General features: G+C 37.9%; 1 protein-coding gene across 11 annotated transcripts in view; it reads right to left on the bottom strand.

Moving 5' to 3' along the window:
- The window catches only part of SYT1 (synaptotagmin 1), a 542,326-nt gene that overhangs the window by 131,588 nt on the left and 393,046 nt on the right, over positions 1 to 17,692 (bottom strand). For all 11 annotated transcript variants that reach the window (XM_019543164.1, XM_019543160.1, XM_019543161.1 and 8 more), the window contains one exon: positions 13,492 to 13,676. In XM_019543164.1, the coding sequence (XP_019398709.1) occupies positions 13,492 to 13,676 (185 nt within the window). The remainder of the gene's footprint in view (positions 1 to 13,491; positions 13,677 to 17,692) is intronic.

Raw genomic sequence — 17,692 nt, forward strand, 5'->3', positions numbered from 1 at the left:
GCTTACCTAAGTAGACTTTTACCTGAGAAAGAACTACATAATTGGGCTCCCAAAGTGTTGAGCCAAATAGTAACAAAATAAGTAGGACCAACTTGAAAGTGTGAAAATAACATTGAGAGCACAAGGGGAAAAAAATTAACATTGAGGCTAGGTATAGACATTCAAAAAGCCTGAAGTGGAATTGATTTAAGTTATGCTGTTTCCTGTAAGTGGCGTAGCTTAGATTGGTAGTGAAGAGAACACACATTTGCCCTTTGTGGGAGTGGGGAGGCAATGTTAGATTGGGTTCTGCCATTTTAAAGCCAGTCTGTGTGTACCAGACTTCTGTTCTGCTACGGGTTAGATCAGTTTCTGATCACTTACACTGGTAAAAGTGTAATGTCTGTACCTGGCTTATCTGGAATGCTTTTTTGAAAACCACTTTAATCAGCAGTTTACTTTTTATGTACTGGTGAGGGTGTGTTCTAGTAGATTATATGAATACATATAGTTAGGTATATGAATCTTATCAGCACGGAAGCAATTTTCATTATAAAGCTCTTATTATTTTAAAATAACTTTAATTCTCACTTAAAATGAACAGACAGTATAGCACAGCGTAGGAATCAAATTGTTATTCTTTTTTTTTTGAGTCATGTCACCAGGCGTGCTTATACATGAATGTGGAGGCTGCTCCGATGTGCTGAAATGTAGCTAAAGCGTCCCTGCTGCCATTTTGAAGTGCAGGCACACTGATACATGAGGCACTCATGTGCTTTAATTAGAGCTCCTCTCAGATATGCTCTATTTAAAATGACCCTCTCCACTTCCCAGAACTCATGTGTAGACACCCCGGATATTTAGCATTAGTCCACTTTAATTGAGCAGACATACATTTCTGCTGCATCTTTACATTAGAGCTATGGAAAAGGAAGTGATCAAAGGTCAGAATTGGCTATTCCTACACATTTTGCATTGGCTGCCAAAAATGTAACGGCTGCAAATTAACCTCCTCACAAAATATTAAGTGAGGGAGACAAATATAAGAGAAGAAGGAAGTAGAACTTTTCTTTAAATAAAAAATCAGTTGAAAAGTGAAAGGCTAGACTCTAAAGTGTACAGTACAAGGTAATTTTTTATGCAATATAATAATCTTTTTAAAACTTACCATTAATGGACTAGATTCTCAACTAGTATAAAATGGTATAGCTCCATTAAAATCAATTGAATAATATTGATTTATGCAAGCTGGGAATCTGGCCCAGAGTTACAGATACAAATTCTATTAGTGAATGATGGAAGCCAATTTATGATTTGGTCTTTTTATTTAGAACATAAATTACTGTGTACTGGAATGGGGAAAAAGGTTAATACTGGGTTAAAATCATCTATAAAGTCAAATCAATAATCCTAAAGAGACCAAAAGAGAGTAGACTATTTTCCCCAATGAAAATACTTCATTTTGCCTTTTTAAAGCTGGTATAAATGCATGAGATTTTTTGAAATTTCTTAATTCCCAAGCTGCTAGTGGCTCCTACAGCTCACTCTCTGTGACTAAATGGGGTTCTTTTAAGTGTCTTTTAAGTGTTCTTTTAAGACAGCTAATAAAAACAAAAGGTTTTGCTTTTGCATAGTGCTTTCAAGTGTATGTAGCGCCCACTGCGTTTCTTGAACCCCCTCCCTAATTCACTACAGGAGGCAATTTGGAGGTGAAATTGCTTGCTAGTGAAGGCAGAAAAGGTTCCACATTACTTGTCTCTACTGAGAAGTTAGCTTTCTCCTTTCTGATCTTGGACAGAAATGCAGGAGTCCTGTGGAACTTAGAGAACAGGATTGAACGAGTTGATATTGCTAGGGTCAAGAGAAGAAGAGTGGGGGTGGGGGGCGTGGGGGGGAGAGGGAACAGATGTTACAAAAGCAGTCTGCATAGAATAGCTTTTATCTTTAAGAAAGACATTTGCTTTCAAATCAGAGGCTAGAGCTTAAATAGAAGCTGGGTCAAAAAAGACACAGAGACTTCTCTTCTCTAATACATCTACTGTTCTACAAGGGAGGAAGAACCAGGTTTCTTCAAAGTACTTGAAGCACCACCTAGGGATTTTTCATTTTATGTTGAGACTCTTTAGAACACGACTATTTAAAGGAACTGTGCTCTGACCCTCAGTTTATAGGCATAGTATATCACAAGATTTTCGATCTGAAAGTTGTAATGTTACAATCAATAAAACAAAAACCGTAGTGAATTGTTTTTAGAAGTGCTCAAATGTTTTTAATTAGAATTTTTGTTCCACTTGTAAAATTGATTTCATGGCAGCTTTGGTTTACAGGTAGAGAAATATGAAACATTTCTCTACCAATAATTCTTTGAAGTCCATGAAAAATTTTTAAACAGGTTCTGTGTAAAATATGCAGCAAAAAAAGAGAGAATATATTATGATATGGCATTATACAAATAATCTCTTTGCCCTAATTTGGGATGACTGTATTTCACTCATGAAGCTTTCTTACTTCTGAGGAAAGCACCTAGAAACCCACAGCAGCAAAACATTTTTATTTCATGCTGAGCACATACACCTATATATATATTATATCTCTACATGCATGTAAATTACATGTATGGCAATGCAAAGTAGTGTAAATGTACTGTAAATGTTGCAAAGTTGCATGTTGATGTCATACAAAAATCAGTAAATGGAAAAGATTTCACTTAGTACCTCACACAGGCACAATGTACATCTTGTATATGTCATGGTAGGCTGACAGTTACAAAGACTATTTTAAGATATGTGTCATTTAAGATATATCTGAATGAATACTACAATTAGTTCTAGCCAATGCTGTGCATGTCAGTTAATGTTTGCTATTCTAGTTTTCAACTCTTAAGATCTATTATTTAGTGGTTTGTACAAAGCAGAGACCCAAATTACAAGGATTCAAGTTAGAGGAGGAGAGAGAGTTCCAATCTGCTGTTTTATCCCTTAATTTCCATCCTGCAATTAAGCATGGATTTGTAGTCTTTTATTTCCTTCAGAGTTATTTTAAGTAAGGGGTTCTTTCTCTATTTTTTCTCATCTTTTGTAGGGCCCTCAGTGCAGAAAAAAACCTATGCTAAGATCACAAGTCTGTTGGGTTCACCTCATACAGCATAATTTTGAATTTTCCATCATAGAGGCAGCACCCTCTGAATATTCCTGCATGGCCATGTGTGGCTCTAGCTGTCACTAGTAGCTTAGAGAGTCATAAAATGGGAAAACAGTGATTCAGATAGCATACTCCTTCATCTTCTATACTGAAAGAGAGAGGAAGGAGTAATGTGGGAAGGACCTCCATCTTACAATTATATTCTCAATTATCTTATAGTACAGTGTTGCACTTCCCAACTCTACAATTTTCTAAATAACCCAAGCATGGACTTCAAGTAGACGACATCTTTCCAATCTGTAGAATAATTTCTTTGCTGACAGTATCTTCAGAATGGTTTTAGAATGGTTCTCTAAGCACTCCACAAACCCTTTAGGAAACAGTTAACAAAAAGCAATTGTGAAAGCACTTCAGGCCATAAAAAAGCACACAGCCTGTAAATCTACCTGCCAAGCAATGTCCACTGCAGTCTGAGTTTTAGCCAAATATATCTCATCAATCACTCTTTTTTGTTCAAATAGTGAAGAAGATGGGTTTTTAACATTTGAATGATGCTTTAGCCTCAGGGTTGTGCTGAGCTTGTTGAGTTTGCTGGGTGGAAAACAATTTTCTTATTGTACAGCAAGTGCGTTCTGCCCTGTGTTCAACAATGTGGTTTATCATAAGGGCAATTTTTTTATCCTGCTGCTGACCAAGCTTGAGATACCTCCTTTATTTTTTTAAGCAAAACTGAATTGTGGTCATCCAGAACTGCTGTTGCCAGGCTCCACAGACAGACTGCATGACTAGTGAAAATACTGAGGAATGGCTGGATTCCCAATACTGAAAGCACAGCTCTTATCAGCATCACACACATTTGATAACAACACAACTATGACCTGATCTTTAATATTTTTATCCCATAAAGACAAAAGACCCCTTAAAAATAACTGGCCAATACACTATTGCACATCCAAACAGCCTGATCTGGCAATGGTAATATATCCTCTATCAGCATCCCTTGGAAGGAAAGGCAAAATTTTATTCTTCCAGCATCTGCTTTCTCTCCATGAATTAATTTAAAAACCATGTTGCTTCTGGGTTTCCAATGGCTGAACCACACTTTGGCCACTGTGAAATCTACTTTGCCTATTACTGCTGCAAGACTGTTGGTGTTCAGTGTCAGCAGGGGGCCACATTGATGTACAGAACGAACAAGAATCCACTGTGTCCAGCATGGGATGCTTTGACATGATTGTTTAGCTTTTAAATGGGCAGCGAGTTTATTCAAAGTATTTTGTTTTTGAGGCCAGACAAGGCCTTTGAAGTGTTTCATGAAATTTCAGAGGCTCATTTGGGCTACTGTTTAATAGCCTGACATATGGCCACCTTTGGTGCTGTGGGAATGTGGTGTGACTTCTGGAAGACACTGTACTAGAGCACCATTCCAGCGTGCTGAGAGATTCCCTTAAGCAATTCCTTGTATTTTTATCTGGTATAGGTTTGCTGAAATTGATTATAATAATCTAAATTAATTGCTATAACCAATATTTATCACCACATTCAATTACATTTTGCAAAGCAATTAATATAAGCATAGCCAATGTTATAAGGCAGGAAGGCCTCAGGCTGACATGAAGAGAAAAATCAGACAAAGAATTGTTTTTTTCCTTTTGGCTCAGTTGCAGGAGACAGAGAGAAAGAGAGGGAGAGGGGGCAGAGGAAGGGAAAAGAGAAAGGTCCATGCTGTGAACTGCAGAATGGGACCACCAAAAAATTCACTTAGTATGCTTTAAAGCTGATTTTTTTCCTATTTTTTAATTTACTCATTTTCTCGTTTTTTTAAAGGAAAAAATGCCAATGCGTACCAATATCTAAATACTCCTAATTGTACTTTGAAATTCATAATATACTGAAACAAACTGTTGCTGCTATTCTGTAATTCTAAATGCTTACTTTGATCTATGAAGCCTTATGTGGCATTGACTCTAGATCCCCAAGAGATCACCAATCCATAGCAACTGCTGACATTCTTTACCATCTGGGAGGAGGAAGCTGGTTTCTCAGGCCATGTCTGTACTAGATAAGTATTGCAAGCAGCTCCCACTGGTACTATAACCAGTTCAGCCACAGTAGTGGGAATACGCTTAAAATAGCCAACAGTAGACAGAACCCCACAGTGAATGGCCCTTTAATCTGGAACTCATTTCCCATTTTGGTGTGTCATACCCTTGGGTTTCAGGCTACAGTGTGAATCTCATCAAGTTGTTAAGACAGAAGTAGTTTTTCTGCAAGTCTGAGTTAGCAGGGAAACAAGAATTCGGTTAGAACTCAGATAAGATCATAAAAATAAAAAAAAACTCCAGATTTTTTCCGACAACAATAATTTGGTACCATCTCAGTTATAGAGACAGAAAGAACCAGAGCTAAAGCCCATGTAGCCCATACAGCAAATGATATACTCCTTTTTTCTGAGAGTTCAAATGTCTGCCTTTCTTTGCTGCAGCTTAGTTAATAACCAGAAAGTGGGTAGAAATTTTGACTTTCCAGTCTCCAAAATTCAAAAATGGATAAAAGGGATTTTATCTTGCTTTGGAACAGACTAAAAACAGAACATTTCAGAGAGTTTAAAGCCAAATCTATTTACACAGAAGTTGCCTATCTGTGGCTTTTCCATCAGTGCGCTCATACTCATGCACTCTCACCCCTCTAGTATCTTCAGTGCTTTTTGGAGTAAAAGCTGAAAGCCTGACAGCAGGTTTTAGGCACTTATGAAGAGGTGGAATGACACCGCACCATTCCTGAGACACTGCATCAAAAAGTAAACAGCTTCTGTGAACGCTTTCCAGTGTTCAGAGGGGGCTTGGGTATTACACCCTCTTCCTCACTAGACAGGCCACTTCTACTGGCCAGTCTGTAATGCAGGAGGAGGAAGGAACAATCATCTGGCTTCTTCCTGGCAGCTTTTGGGACACTAGCCTCCCCTGGAGGACTTTGAAGTGAAAGAGAGAGAAAGAATTGACCCTATGTAGCAAAGAATAAGCCGCTCTAGTCCAAGCTTTATGTGAACAGGATGAGGACGAGAAGGCTCCCTGCATCATTCCCAGCTACCATTTAAGACCAAGAATCTGGTCTTGAAGGAAGGGCTCAGGATCTGGCTTCCAGAATAACTTGGGAACTAGTTTCCACCTTTCTCTAAAGCCATTACACAAACTGATATAATGAAGTAAATACGATTTTTAAAAGTATAAATTATAAATTAAGATCAGCAATAAAGAGGCAGCAATAAAAGTAATAACATGAATTATTTTAAAACAAAGATGTTGAATGTAGATTAAAACTATTCCATAAGTTTTCAAAGCAAACTCCTCTGCTGTGTTTGTGAAGAACTGAGTGGAAGAGAGGGAGGCTAGGAAGAGACAAAGCATCCACGTTGTGTTGCTTGCAGCTTTTGTTTGAAAGGGCTGTAGATTGCTGGAGTACCATAGAAATGCATTGCTTTTATGGCTTATGCAAGAAGTTTCATGGAGAATGCTGGGGAATATAGATGTTTATCTTCATATTTAGGCCATTACAAAGATGTTGTTTTCACACTTTCCAGAGAGTCTTATCAATCCAAACTCACCCAACGCAACTGGACTGGACCACCACGGTTGTACCTGAACATGGAGCAGCAATTTGTTGATAGTAAAGAACTGAATTTAATCCAGTAACCCAGAAGAATAGCAGGCCATTTGCCATTACTTGTCTCCTATAATATTTTGCTTTTCAGGCTTGTTATAAGCAGTGTTTAGTTTAGTTTTTCAAAGAGCAAAATGCTGACAGCTTTCTGATACACTTTCACTTTCAGTTTTTCTCCTTGGATTTTTCAATTTTAGTATTCGCCTGTTTGGTTTTTTGTGCTGCTGTTGTCATAACAGGTGTCCTGTGTCTCTCTGTGCCAAGTTTTGTAATGCCAAAGCCATGGTTAAAAAGATAGACGTTTTATGAATACATTGGCAGTGCTTGATAGAATCTGTATACATAATCAGAATATACTTTATCAGCATTTTCTGGATCTTCCTCTGCTGGCATATAATGGCACTGCTTACTTTTCTGCACTTAGACCCTGTATCCCCTCCTGCTATACTAGGTGTGGGTTAGTGTGATAATGAGGTGAGCCAATAACTTATAGACAGGCCATCTGCACAAGGCAGAGTGGGAAATGGTACACTGGACAACAAGAAAGGAGTCCATCACTGGAGAAGAAAATCATGCTCAAGGTGGCTGGTTTAGAAGAAAGATTGTGGGAGAAGAGGCTACTGCTCACTGAAGAACCTTTGCTCCAGAAACTCACATTTTTGCTGGAGTAGACGTTTTGCTGGACAATGTTGGCTGTAAAACCAAGGGATCATAATGGCACTATTGAAGTCAATAGGAGAATTGCCATTAGGACCAGGATTTCAACACACACGTTTCTGTTAATTTACAGTATTTTGCAATTTCTCCTATGCAGGTAAAAACATCCAGCAAAAGCAATGCTGTTTGTTCAGAATGGTTTGGCTCTGTGAGAGCAAAGCAGTTTACAGATTACGAAAAATAAAAATAAACAAAGAGAATTAGTCTAAATAATCAGTTGCTACTGAAATATGGAGGTTAATGGAATAAATAACTCATAGTTGTTAGCATAAACATTAATTAAGCTTTGAAGCATCCCTATGACACAGGTAAGTTTTATTTTCCCAGACTCCATTTTACATAGGAGTAAACAAGGGGGCAGTGAGATAAAGTGATTTGCACAAGGTTACATAGCAAATTAGTGGCAGAATCAGATTATAGAGTCCAGATATCTTTTTTTCCAAGCCTCTTGTTTTAATTAACAGGCTCTCTCCTGCAAAATGAAAATAACATTTTCATTTTCATTTTGTGACTGACAGTGTTTCATCCTGATACAATGAGAAATGGCTGGGATGTTAAATCTTCTCCATAGAAGCATCGTGAACTAATAAAAGGTGTGGACTATCATGGCAGTTATTTTCCAAGAAATAGGGCTTAATTTTGGTAATTTTTCAGTGCTGCTTTTCATTGTCACTGAAGTGATTAAGTCTATTCCTTTCCCAAAGGCTGAGCTTAAGCAAGAAATTTGCTGTACCAATGCATTATATTCAGAGTCATTAAATCAGCAGCTATTATGGTGTCTCTAGAGTTGGATGTTTTTCTACAGAGGGAAAAAAAACAGTGGGAGAAAATTATGAGAGACATAGGAAGCTTTGTAGAGACTGATAAACTGCAGCACAGACAATTTTGATGGGAAGAGCTTTAGAAAATGATGGGCCTAGTCTGCATCCAGTTATACCAGTGTAATTCAGAAATAATACCATGGCAGTCAATTTGATGTGGAGTGCATTGCCTGACAGCTTAAGGTGTCTACACTGTATTGAGAATATGAGATACTGATCATTTTAGTAACACTAGGACAAGTCTGGTGTTCCTTTTTTTTTTTTAAACAAAAAATACATTATAACTGTTTGGGTTTAGAGTTGATATATTTATATTAAAAAGAAAACCAGTAAATTTCTTTCCTTCACATATCAATTTGAACTTGAGCTTTCTAGTACAGTTTGACTTAATATATTTTAGTTATGGAGAAAATGACAACCTTTTATCCCTCCCCCCAAAAAATCAATTTAGTTCAGCCTCTTGATGTGTGTCAAAGCTATGTATAAATCCGAGCTGAGGAGCCGCAGCTGTCAGGAGACTAAAAATACCAGCGCTTTAGACTAGGTGTGTCCAAATAGCAAAATAAACCTACCGCAAGTGACAATCCAGAACAGTCATGAGATACAACATAGATAAGGAGAACATAGAAGGAAGAAATAAAAATTAAAACAGCCACACACATAAATATTAGTAAGACCATGGAGAAATGACCGTGTCCATGGAAAATGCCTTTTTATTAATGTCCTTTACATAATAAGGGCCTCATCCTGCAAATTTCAGTTTTGTGATGGGTTGCGTGGAAGCTGAGAGCTCTTCTTGCATGAATATGAATTATTCACATGAGCAAGAGTTTCAGGATCACAGTACTCATTGGTATGGGAAGTATTTACAGCAACAAAATGTAGGGTTTATATTAATCTTTACATAATGTCCCCATTCAAAATATCATATTAAAAACTGTTTGGGGAAATTAACATGTTGAAATAATATAACTGCACTCTGCATACTACACAAGTCAGAAGGTGCTACCTAGCAATGCTATAGAAGGGTAAAGTTACACATTACACTTAGACCACATTACATTTGTGGAATGTTAAGCAGTATTGAAGTTAGAACACGCTGTGAGCACACTAAGGGTTAATACTGGGTGCACACAGAAGTGAGTATTTTTGCCCAATCCGGCCACAGAAAGCAGTTCGTAGCCTGGACCAAACACAAGTGCATGGCTGCAGACAGCTTAAAATATGGTAGATTCGTTGAAAATCTGACCCCTCATTGCATGAAGGGTCAGATAAAGATGGTTCAAAACAGAGTGTCTTCTGTAACTTCTATCTGCCCTGCCTGCCAGCTTTGAGCTGTTTTCAGAATGGGAGGGGGGAAAGGGAGTATAGGGAGTTTGGTTTGGGGGGTTTGCAGCCTCCGCTGGATGGTGGGGTGGGTATATTGGAGCCCCCTTCCACAAAGGTGGTTATGGGGCTGCAGTACACCAGCCCCACACTCCAGTAGGGGCTGAAAATACCTCAGTCTGAACTCCCTCCACTCCCTTTCTCCTTTTCATTCTGAAACAGGAACAGGCTGGGCAAAAGGAGGGGCAATTGCTAGGGGAAATTGGCTGCAGGTTGGCAGCCAGCAGCTGGTTTCCCCTCCCCACTGGAACCAACAGTGAATTTCTGTTTGTTCCAAGGGATCATTGTAACTCAGAACGCTTTCTGCAAAGTTTTTTTTTAGGTACAGTGCACTTCGGTCTGCATTCAGTTTCTTGCTGTATAGCTCTGACTTGCCGCTAGAGGGGTGTTAAGCAGGGATGTGGCTAGGAGGCAAGACACCTGGGCTCCATCCCTACTCTGGGTGGTACTGGGCTGGCAATGCATCTTGGGATGCTGAATGACTGAAAATTGCTAGTTTCAGAGCAGACTGAAGTTACCTAAACATGAACTGGGTAGTATGGCTTAAAGTTAACCCTCTTCTGAAGTGGCATAACTTTGAGAAGCTCAAAGTTAGCATTAGTTAACAAGCTTTAAAATAAGAATGCTCATGTTTTAAGTGCCCTTAGTATGCTTTAAGTGACATAATGTATAACTTCATCCTAACTGAAGCTTTTGTTCTACCTAGGCTCAGAGCTATTAGCATGGACCTTTTGCCCCTAAGCCCAGTTTGGGTGACTCCATTTGGGACCAGAACTCTCTAATAGTAGGACTGGGGCCTCAGTCCATGATGTTGTTAGTTTTAATGAATATTTGATGTCAGCAGGGAAAAAGTAGTTAGGCTTTCAGGGCTCAATCCCTTAGCTTTATTAATTGTAATTCTCAAATGAATTGTACATGCCCAAGAAACTGAGATTCTACAAGTTGCTGAGATGCTTCAAATTGCCAACTGGCTACTGAGTAGTACTGAGTACTCTCAACTCCTACTGAAATCAAAAGGAGCAAAAGGCATTCAAGCTATATCCTGCATGTGGTCAGTACCTTGCAAGTTTAGAGCTACGGACTGGAAAATCAAGCCTTCCTGTTTCGGCAACATTTCAGATCTCTGGGACAGTGTACAACTCTTGCAATAATCTTTCCAAGTGCATTAGAGTAGACCTTGATTTTCATATAAATTTGCCTGTTTGTGTCTTTAAAATTTACTTCCTTGAGGTCTAGGAGGTCCTTTCCCTTTCTTCCTTCTCAAATATGCCATACACTAAATGGAGCATTGCATAGTTTCCTGCTATAAATTCCATGGTCTGTCACGCTAATTCAAGATGAAGCCATCATCAACTCACTGTGTATAGATGTAAAAAGTAATACTCTAAATATGGTGCTAAATATGGCCCTAAAGGCTTAAAATTAGTCAACTGATTTAGATGCCTAAATAAGGACATATTAAACAATTTTTTTGCAAGCCATTATTAGTTATTGGTCAGCATTTAATTTGGCAGAAACTGTCATGGCTCCCTTGGCTTCAGTGATGATAATGTTAGGACAGCGTTATGAGAATCTGGTCTCTGTGTTTAATTTTGCAAAACTCTGTCAATAGATCATGAATTACAGTCATAATAGTTAGACACATCTGTTTAAAAAGAACTGTGTACATCCTTTTCAATTACATAACTTTAATATAGTTGAAGCTCTTTGCAGGCTATTTTAAAGTTTTGGTTATTTTTATTAAGTGATAAAAATTATTAACTAGGAGGTTATAATTTTGCTCTAAAAAGTACTGAGTCAAACTCACCATTGACTATAAAGCATACATTTATAGATTAAAACATTTACAATATGCTGAAGTCTTGGTCATTTTTCCAGGCAATTAAAAATATAATAAACAACACTTACTAATATACTATAAGTACCAGAACAGTCTTACATAATACAGAACAAACTCCACATAGATATCTATCAACAAAATGCATGTTACTTTTCCTGCAATAAATTGTTAGGTTTGTTATCATTAGTTGCATTTGATAGCACAGAGCAAACATCACACTGAATTTTATCATAAAAACGTTCAAATAGTACTTTCAAATTATTTTTGCTTCCATAAGAAAAAAATGGCTAATGATAGCTCAGGGTAGCTCAGCAATTAATGAACTGCTGTTTTGGACAAAATCTGAGGGAAACATTTCATAATTACTTAATATTAATAAGCTGGAACAAATGTTATAGATCAAATGCAGGGAGTCCATGGATGTCACATCAAGGTGCTTGAATTAAGATGGGAGAATAATTTTTTGTTTCATATTTATCATATAAAGTAAAACAACATCCTTATTACACTTTTTCATGGGAGGATCCAGGATTACTGCTTAGTGGTATTTTTGAGCTCAGCCTCATTGATCCTATTAATCATGGAATTAACTTCTTCTGTGACATATATTGCGATAATGTGTCACTATATACAATGGACACCAGTACAGTCTGAAATCAACTAATTTTTCTACAAGGCTACTCCAGCTAGTAATGGAAATACCCATAATACCCTTTTAAAGCTAACTGTTTTTAAATAATATGTAAGCACTTCAGGGGAAGCAACCCTAAATGAACAGCATGTTTAAAAATAGAACAGCTGTTTCTACACTAACTTTCTTACCATATACTCTACTAAACTAAAGTTTAGAAATCTTACCCACTGGCTGTGAATGTAAAACTGACTACTGCACTAGTTGACATTTCACATGTGTCCATTAGGAGCTCAAAACCTGTCATGCAATCTTCCATGGGGAAAAATAAGTAGCAGACCTGAGAACAAGACCACCTGTTTACATGAGGGAGTGATTTCTAGTACCTCTTCATTTATGTACAAATTATGCTGAAAACATAAGTAGTCAGGGAATACTAAAGAGGCCCTTCGGCAGGATAGTGGATGTTAGTCAAAGGCAAAACACCTGTTGTCTTCAGTGTTGCAGGACAGAATTCCAAGTGTGCAAGGAGGACCTTGGATCATGAAGAGTTTTTAACTACCTGCAGAAGTGAAACTAAAGCATCTACTTGGGCTGAAAAGATTTTGCAGTATTTCACCCCTCACATGCGTCATGGCTGAAACATGAGTTTCTCTGCTGTTCTCAATTCGATGTTCAAACAGAATCACACTGATTTGTCCCAAGCTATACTGTTGCCTTTCAGCTAAAACTGTGTTTGGTTATCTTTAGCCTTCTTTTTTTCTCCTGCAGTTAATTCATTATTTACCAAATGCTCTTTTTTATTTCTTTTGACATTCTCCACTCCACTCTTCTGCTGCACTATGCTGTTATCTCTCTCTAGTTATCCTTCTGTTCCTGTACAAGAAGAGTTTTGGAACAAAAAGTCACCTCTTGCTCACAGGTAGGTGATTAGTGTAGTAATCTTTCAAATATGGATTCTCTTTACCTAGCTACTGAAACCCGCTACTGCATCTAATCTTCACTGCAGTTCCCCATAGAGATAGGGCATTACATTTTTGAATTACTGTGATTTTTTTACAATAAATGTTCTCCCTTCTAAACTGAAGTGTTCCTAGCTGCTTGAAAAGCAGATACCAGTTTTGTAACAGGAGTACAAACAGTCATTGTCTTTGCTGAGATACAAGTGTCTCACTTCCAGGATCCAGCGTGATCTCCAACTCAAGCTCTGACAACCAGTTTCCCATATAGAGCACAAACCTATATAACACATTGGGTTTTTTTCCTCCAGAATTTTTAAATATAATCATTGCTTAAGAAATGGAAGGCTACTTTACCTGGTCTTTCATGGTCTTCCCTAAATCTTTAACATCTTTCATGTTAATAGCATTCTTCCCTCCCTTTTCCTTTCCCTTCTTCTTGTTCTTCTTTTTGAACAAGCACTTCTTACAGAGACAAAAGCAGCAGGTAAGGATTAATAGGACTGCAACTATGGCTATGGCTATTAAGGCCCAAGGTGGCACTGGAAGAGAAAAAGAAACACATACACATGGAACTTGTAAGTTTAAATGCAAAAGAAACAGATTTCATTACTAGCTAAACCTTTATCACCCTTTGAGCAGAGATTGTCTAATGTATTTTGTTGCCATTTGTTTGTTTTCCCCAATTGAACCCCTGTACACAGGACATTAAATTAACAAAATACTTATTTACATGCTTTAAAATAGACAGTAGACTGTAAGTTGCAGTCATTTTCATTAATTAGTAATAAAAATTCAGTACTTCTAATGTGCTCACACAGTACATATCTTTTAAAAATATCTTTTAAATATTGACCATATCTAGGAAGTTATTTGCTTTTCTCTATAATCATCCCCATAACCTCCCTGGTGTTATGGTCTGGTAAATCTTGCTGGAACTGACTGGGGATCTCCCTCTTTCAGAGCTTAGAGAAACAAGTAAAAAAGTCACACAGTCAGTTTTAATGATCAGCTTTTTTCCACCGCTACTACTATGCTTGACAGGCTTGCATGCCTCTCATTATAGCTGCAGGTCAAGGTCATCAGTAAACACTAACCAAGGACAAAGGACTCTCCAATCCAAAGGCATCCATGATGTTAGCCATCGTGTCCTTCTAATATCAGCATTGTTTCAATACATATTTTCATCTAAACCTTTATTTTAAAAAAATCATAGTTATTCAGTTTATTCATTTAGTCTAGGCTTCTGGTATAGGAAAATTAAATAACACAGAACAATAACAATGATAAGCTGGTCTTTCTGAAGACCACAATTTTGAAAAAAAAAATGTTATCGTGACAATTACTTATAAACAGGAAGAGAATTATCTTCATCCGTTACTGACCTCTTCTGATCACCCCACTTTACATGAAGTACATGACAGGAAAACATTGTAAATAACAAGGCGTTAGAGCAAACAGTCCTTTCTGTATCTTAAAATATGCTTTGTCTTTCATATCTGTACTATATTCTCTAAACTGATTACATGAAAGTCTCTAAAATTACACAGAGCAAAACAGAAGAGTGAATCACATTTTACACATTGATGTCAGTGAATCACAAAAGGAAAGTGGACAATGTAAACACGGGGAAATTAATTGCCTACAGTTGCCAAATGCAATGGAAAGCACGATTAAAGGAAGCTGGACTAAAGATTGCCACTTTAGATGGAATTAAGTTTTAGTGTGCATCTTCATTTTTTGTGTTTTTTTCTCCAGCTTATGTTAGTGATAGCTACAAAAATAACAAAGTAAACATGTTCAGAATACTTAAAAAGTAAATTCTAACACTTTATGTGCCTCCAAATGTTCATTTAATGTAGGTGCCATAAAAGAAAAGTTGTACCATATGTAGAATAATTGAGTACTGATTATCAAACAAATGAATGTTAACAGATAAACAGTGAGCAGATTAACAGCTGCTTAAGGGAGGTATTTTATGGTGTTATTGATAGCAATGCTACAGTTAAGGTAGCATTGAGATAAACACTTATCACAAGCAGGGTTTAAATTACACTCCGATTCTTGGGGGGTCTGTGGTGGTGGCAGCTGGAAGCAGCCGCCGCCACCACCTGAGCTGCTTAGAAAGGAACGGGGTGGGCCGGAGCCTCTCATTTCTTATGGGGGGGGGCTTAGCCCCCCGACCCCACTGTAGTTCAAGCCCTGATTACAAGGTTAAAATTCCCATCTCATGCTTTAACAATTGAATTTGGTCTTCACATCTGGCATGATAACATTTCATAGGTCAATTTACTTTTCCCTATAATTTGGTCTTTTTTATAAAACTTTTACTACTAACCTTTCAGGGAGAAATCCTTAAAAATGATGATTTTTGAAAAATACTCTTTTGCTTTTCTTGATTTTGATTAAGTCCTCTGTCTAAAACAATTCAGACTCCCATAGCTCTCACAGATTCCAAATTGCACGTGCACATGCAATAATAACACTGCAGGTACAGGATCCTTTTAAGATTTGAAATTAAATTTAGGAAGTATTATTTCCCTTACTCAGGCTAATCTTAGTTATGACAATATTAGTCAAAAAACTGCTCAGATGCTCAGCTCTATCAGCTATTTTTGTTTTCCAGCACTGCCAACTTGCCACACCAGCTGTGCTACGGAGGCGAGCTGGACAGCAGGAAGCATGGGGATAACTATGGGGGAAAGAAAGGATGCAGGTAGGGGAAAAGAGAAGGCATGATGGAACTGAGTGTACTCAGGTTGAGAGAGAAGAGGGATTTGGTGAGACTTGAGATGGTGGGAGTTAGCAGTGACGTACATATGGCTTGGGAAAAACAGCTCGTCTCTCAGAGGACATTTGGAGAAATCAGGTACTGCTGTATTGAGGCACTGTTGGAAGAAGCAATCCTTTGGCACTGCTGTCTTGGCTCCCTACAGTACTGAGGAAGCAGGTCTTGGGCGGCTCTTGAGACATTTCTGCCTGAACACAGACCTTCAGCTCCTTTGTTTTACGGTGATGTTTTCATCCATTTCATTTGTAATTAATTACACACCATGATCCCTGTGTTACGACTAAATGAAGATCAAACAAATATCTGGGATGCTCAGAGTGATACAGATTTCTTAATTTGATATCTTCAAAGATGACGGTCCCTGATTCTTTTTGTTAAAGCACAGACAGGTATAAAGAAAGGAAGCTTTTTAGGCAATCTGAGCTCTGGAGACTCTTTAAAGGGCTTCTGTAGCCAAATCTTCTGGAAAAGAAAAAGGCTGGAGAGAATTCTTTCTTTAATAAGAATGCACAATCTCTGTCAGGAAGATGGCTCACCACAATACTGCTACTGGCAGTGATCCCCCAGACTAACATGACTGGCAATGGATGTACAAGTTAGATGTAAATCTAGCATAACGTATTTGCCATATAGGCTTTGAAGGAGAAATGTGTGTTCTTCTTTACCTGTTTTCAATTTTTTTTCCCTTGGGAATATTATTTAAATCATTCTGAATGAATCATGCTATACAATATGGCTGAGATTTTCCAACATGAGCCGTGATTTCTCAGGCTTAAATTCTTTACAGCACCAGCTTTTGGCACTTTATAGAGGCCTGATTTTTAGAAAGAACTGAGCCTCTGAAAACCAGGCCCTTTTAAGATGCTCTCAGGATGGGCACCTCAGAATTAGGATAACAAGTCACTTTTGAAAACTGATGTCTACTAAATGTGAAGAATGTGGAAGACATTAAAGTTATAGCTGTTTAATGCATATATCTATAGACTTGCTATTGTGGGGTATCTGGCTCTGTAGAACCCCAAGGATTAACACCTGCCAGAGCTTTTCACGTGTATTCAAGATTCCTTTAATTACTCTAATTCAATTTTCTACCATTCAAAAGGATAATATATGGAATCTGCTGCAGGAAGACTGGGGAAATGCATAAACCTGTCAGACTTGTTTTTGGAGCTCTGTTTGAAGTCTTGGGATCTCCTCAGTAAAGGACCTTTGGCATGAATGAAAAACACATGACCTTACCTGAGAGAGAGACTCACAGAAAGATCAGGCTGGCAGAAGCTGTAAGGTACAGCCTGTCTTACCCAACCCTGGTGATGGGAGAAATGGGACTAATTTACATAGACTGGGAAAGCTCAGGTTCATGTACAATAACATGTGTGATGCTTTTTAAAAATGGTACCCCTTGTCCTTAAAAAGTTGTGTGTTGTTGGAGTTTCATACAAGTCAAGTTTCCAGATAGAAGTCTGTAGCAGAGGCTAAGACTGGTTTAGCCTCCTGGAGGTAACTCACATGGCAAACAGGGGTTCTTGTAACTTGGTGATCTAATTTAAAAGGAAATGAATTATGGGATTCTACTCAGGAAATGCAGACATAAGCCTGTCATTGGGAAGGAAAGGCTACAGGGAAACTGAGTAATAAGTCAGAGGTAATGTTAACCTCCTAAGCCATAACAGTGAACTGAACTAATAAACATCACTGTCAAGGTCCTGTAGGAATCAATTTGGTGGCCATCACTCATGTTAAATATCACAAACTCACATGATCAGT

This window comes from Crocodylus porosus, unplaced genomic scaffold (assembly GCF_001723895.1).
Source record: "Crocodylus porosus isolate Cpor-Errol unplaced genomic scaffold, CroPor_comp1, whole genome shotgun sequence".
Taxonomy (NCBI): Eukaryota; Metazoa; Chordata; order Crocodylia; family Crocodylidae; genus Crocodylus; species Crocodylus porosus.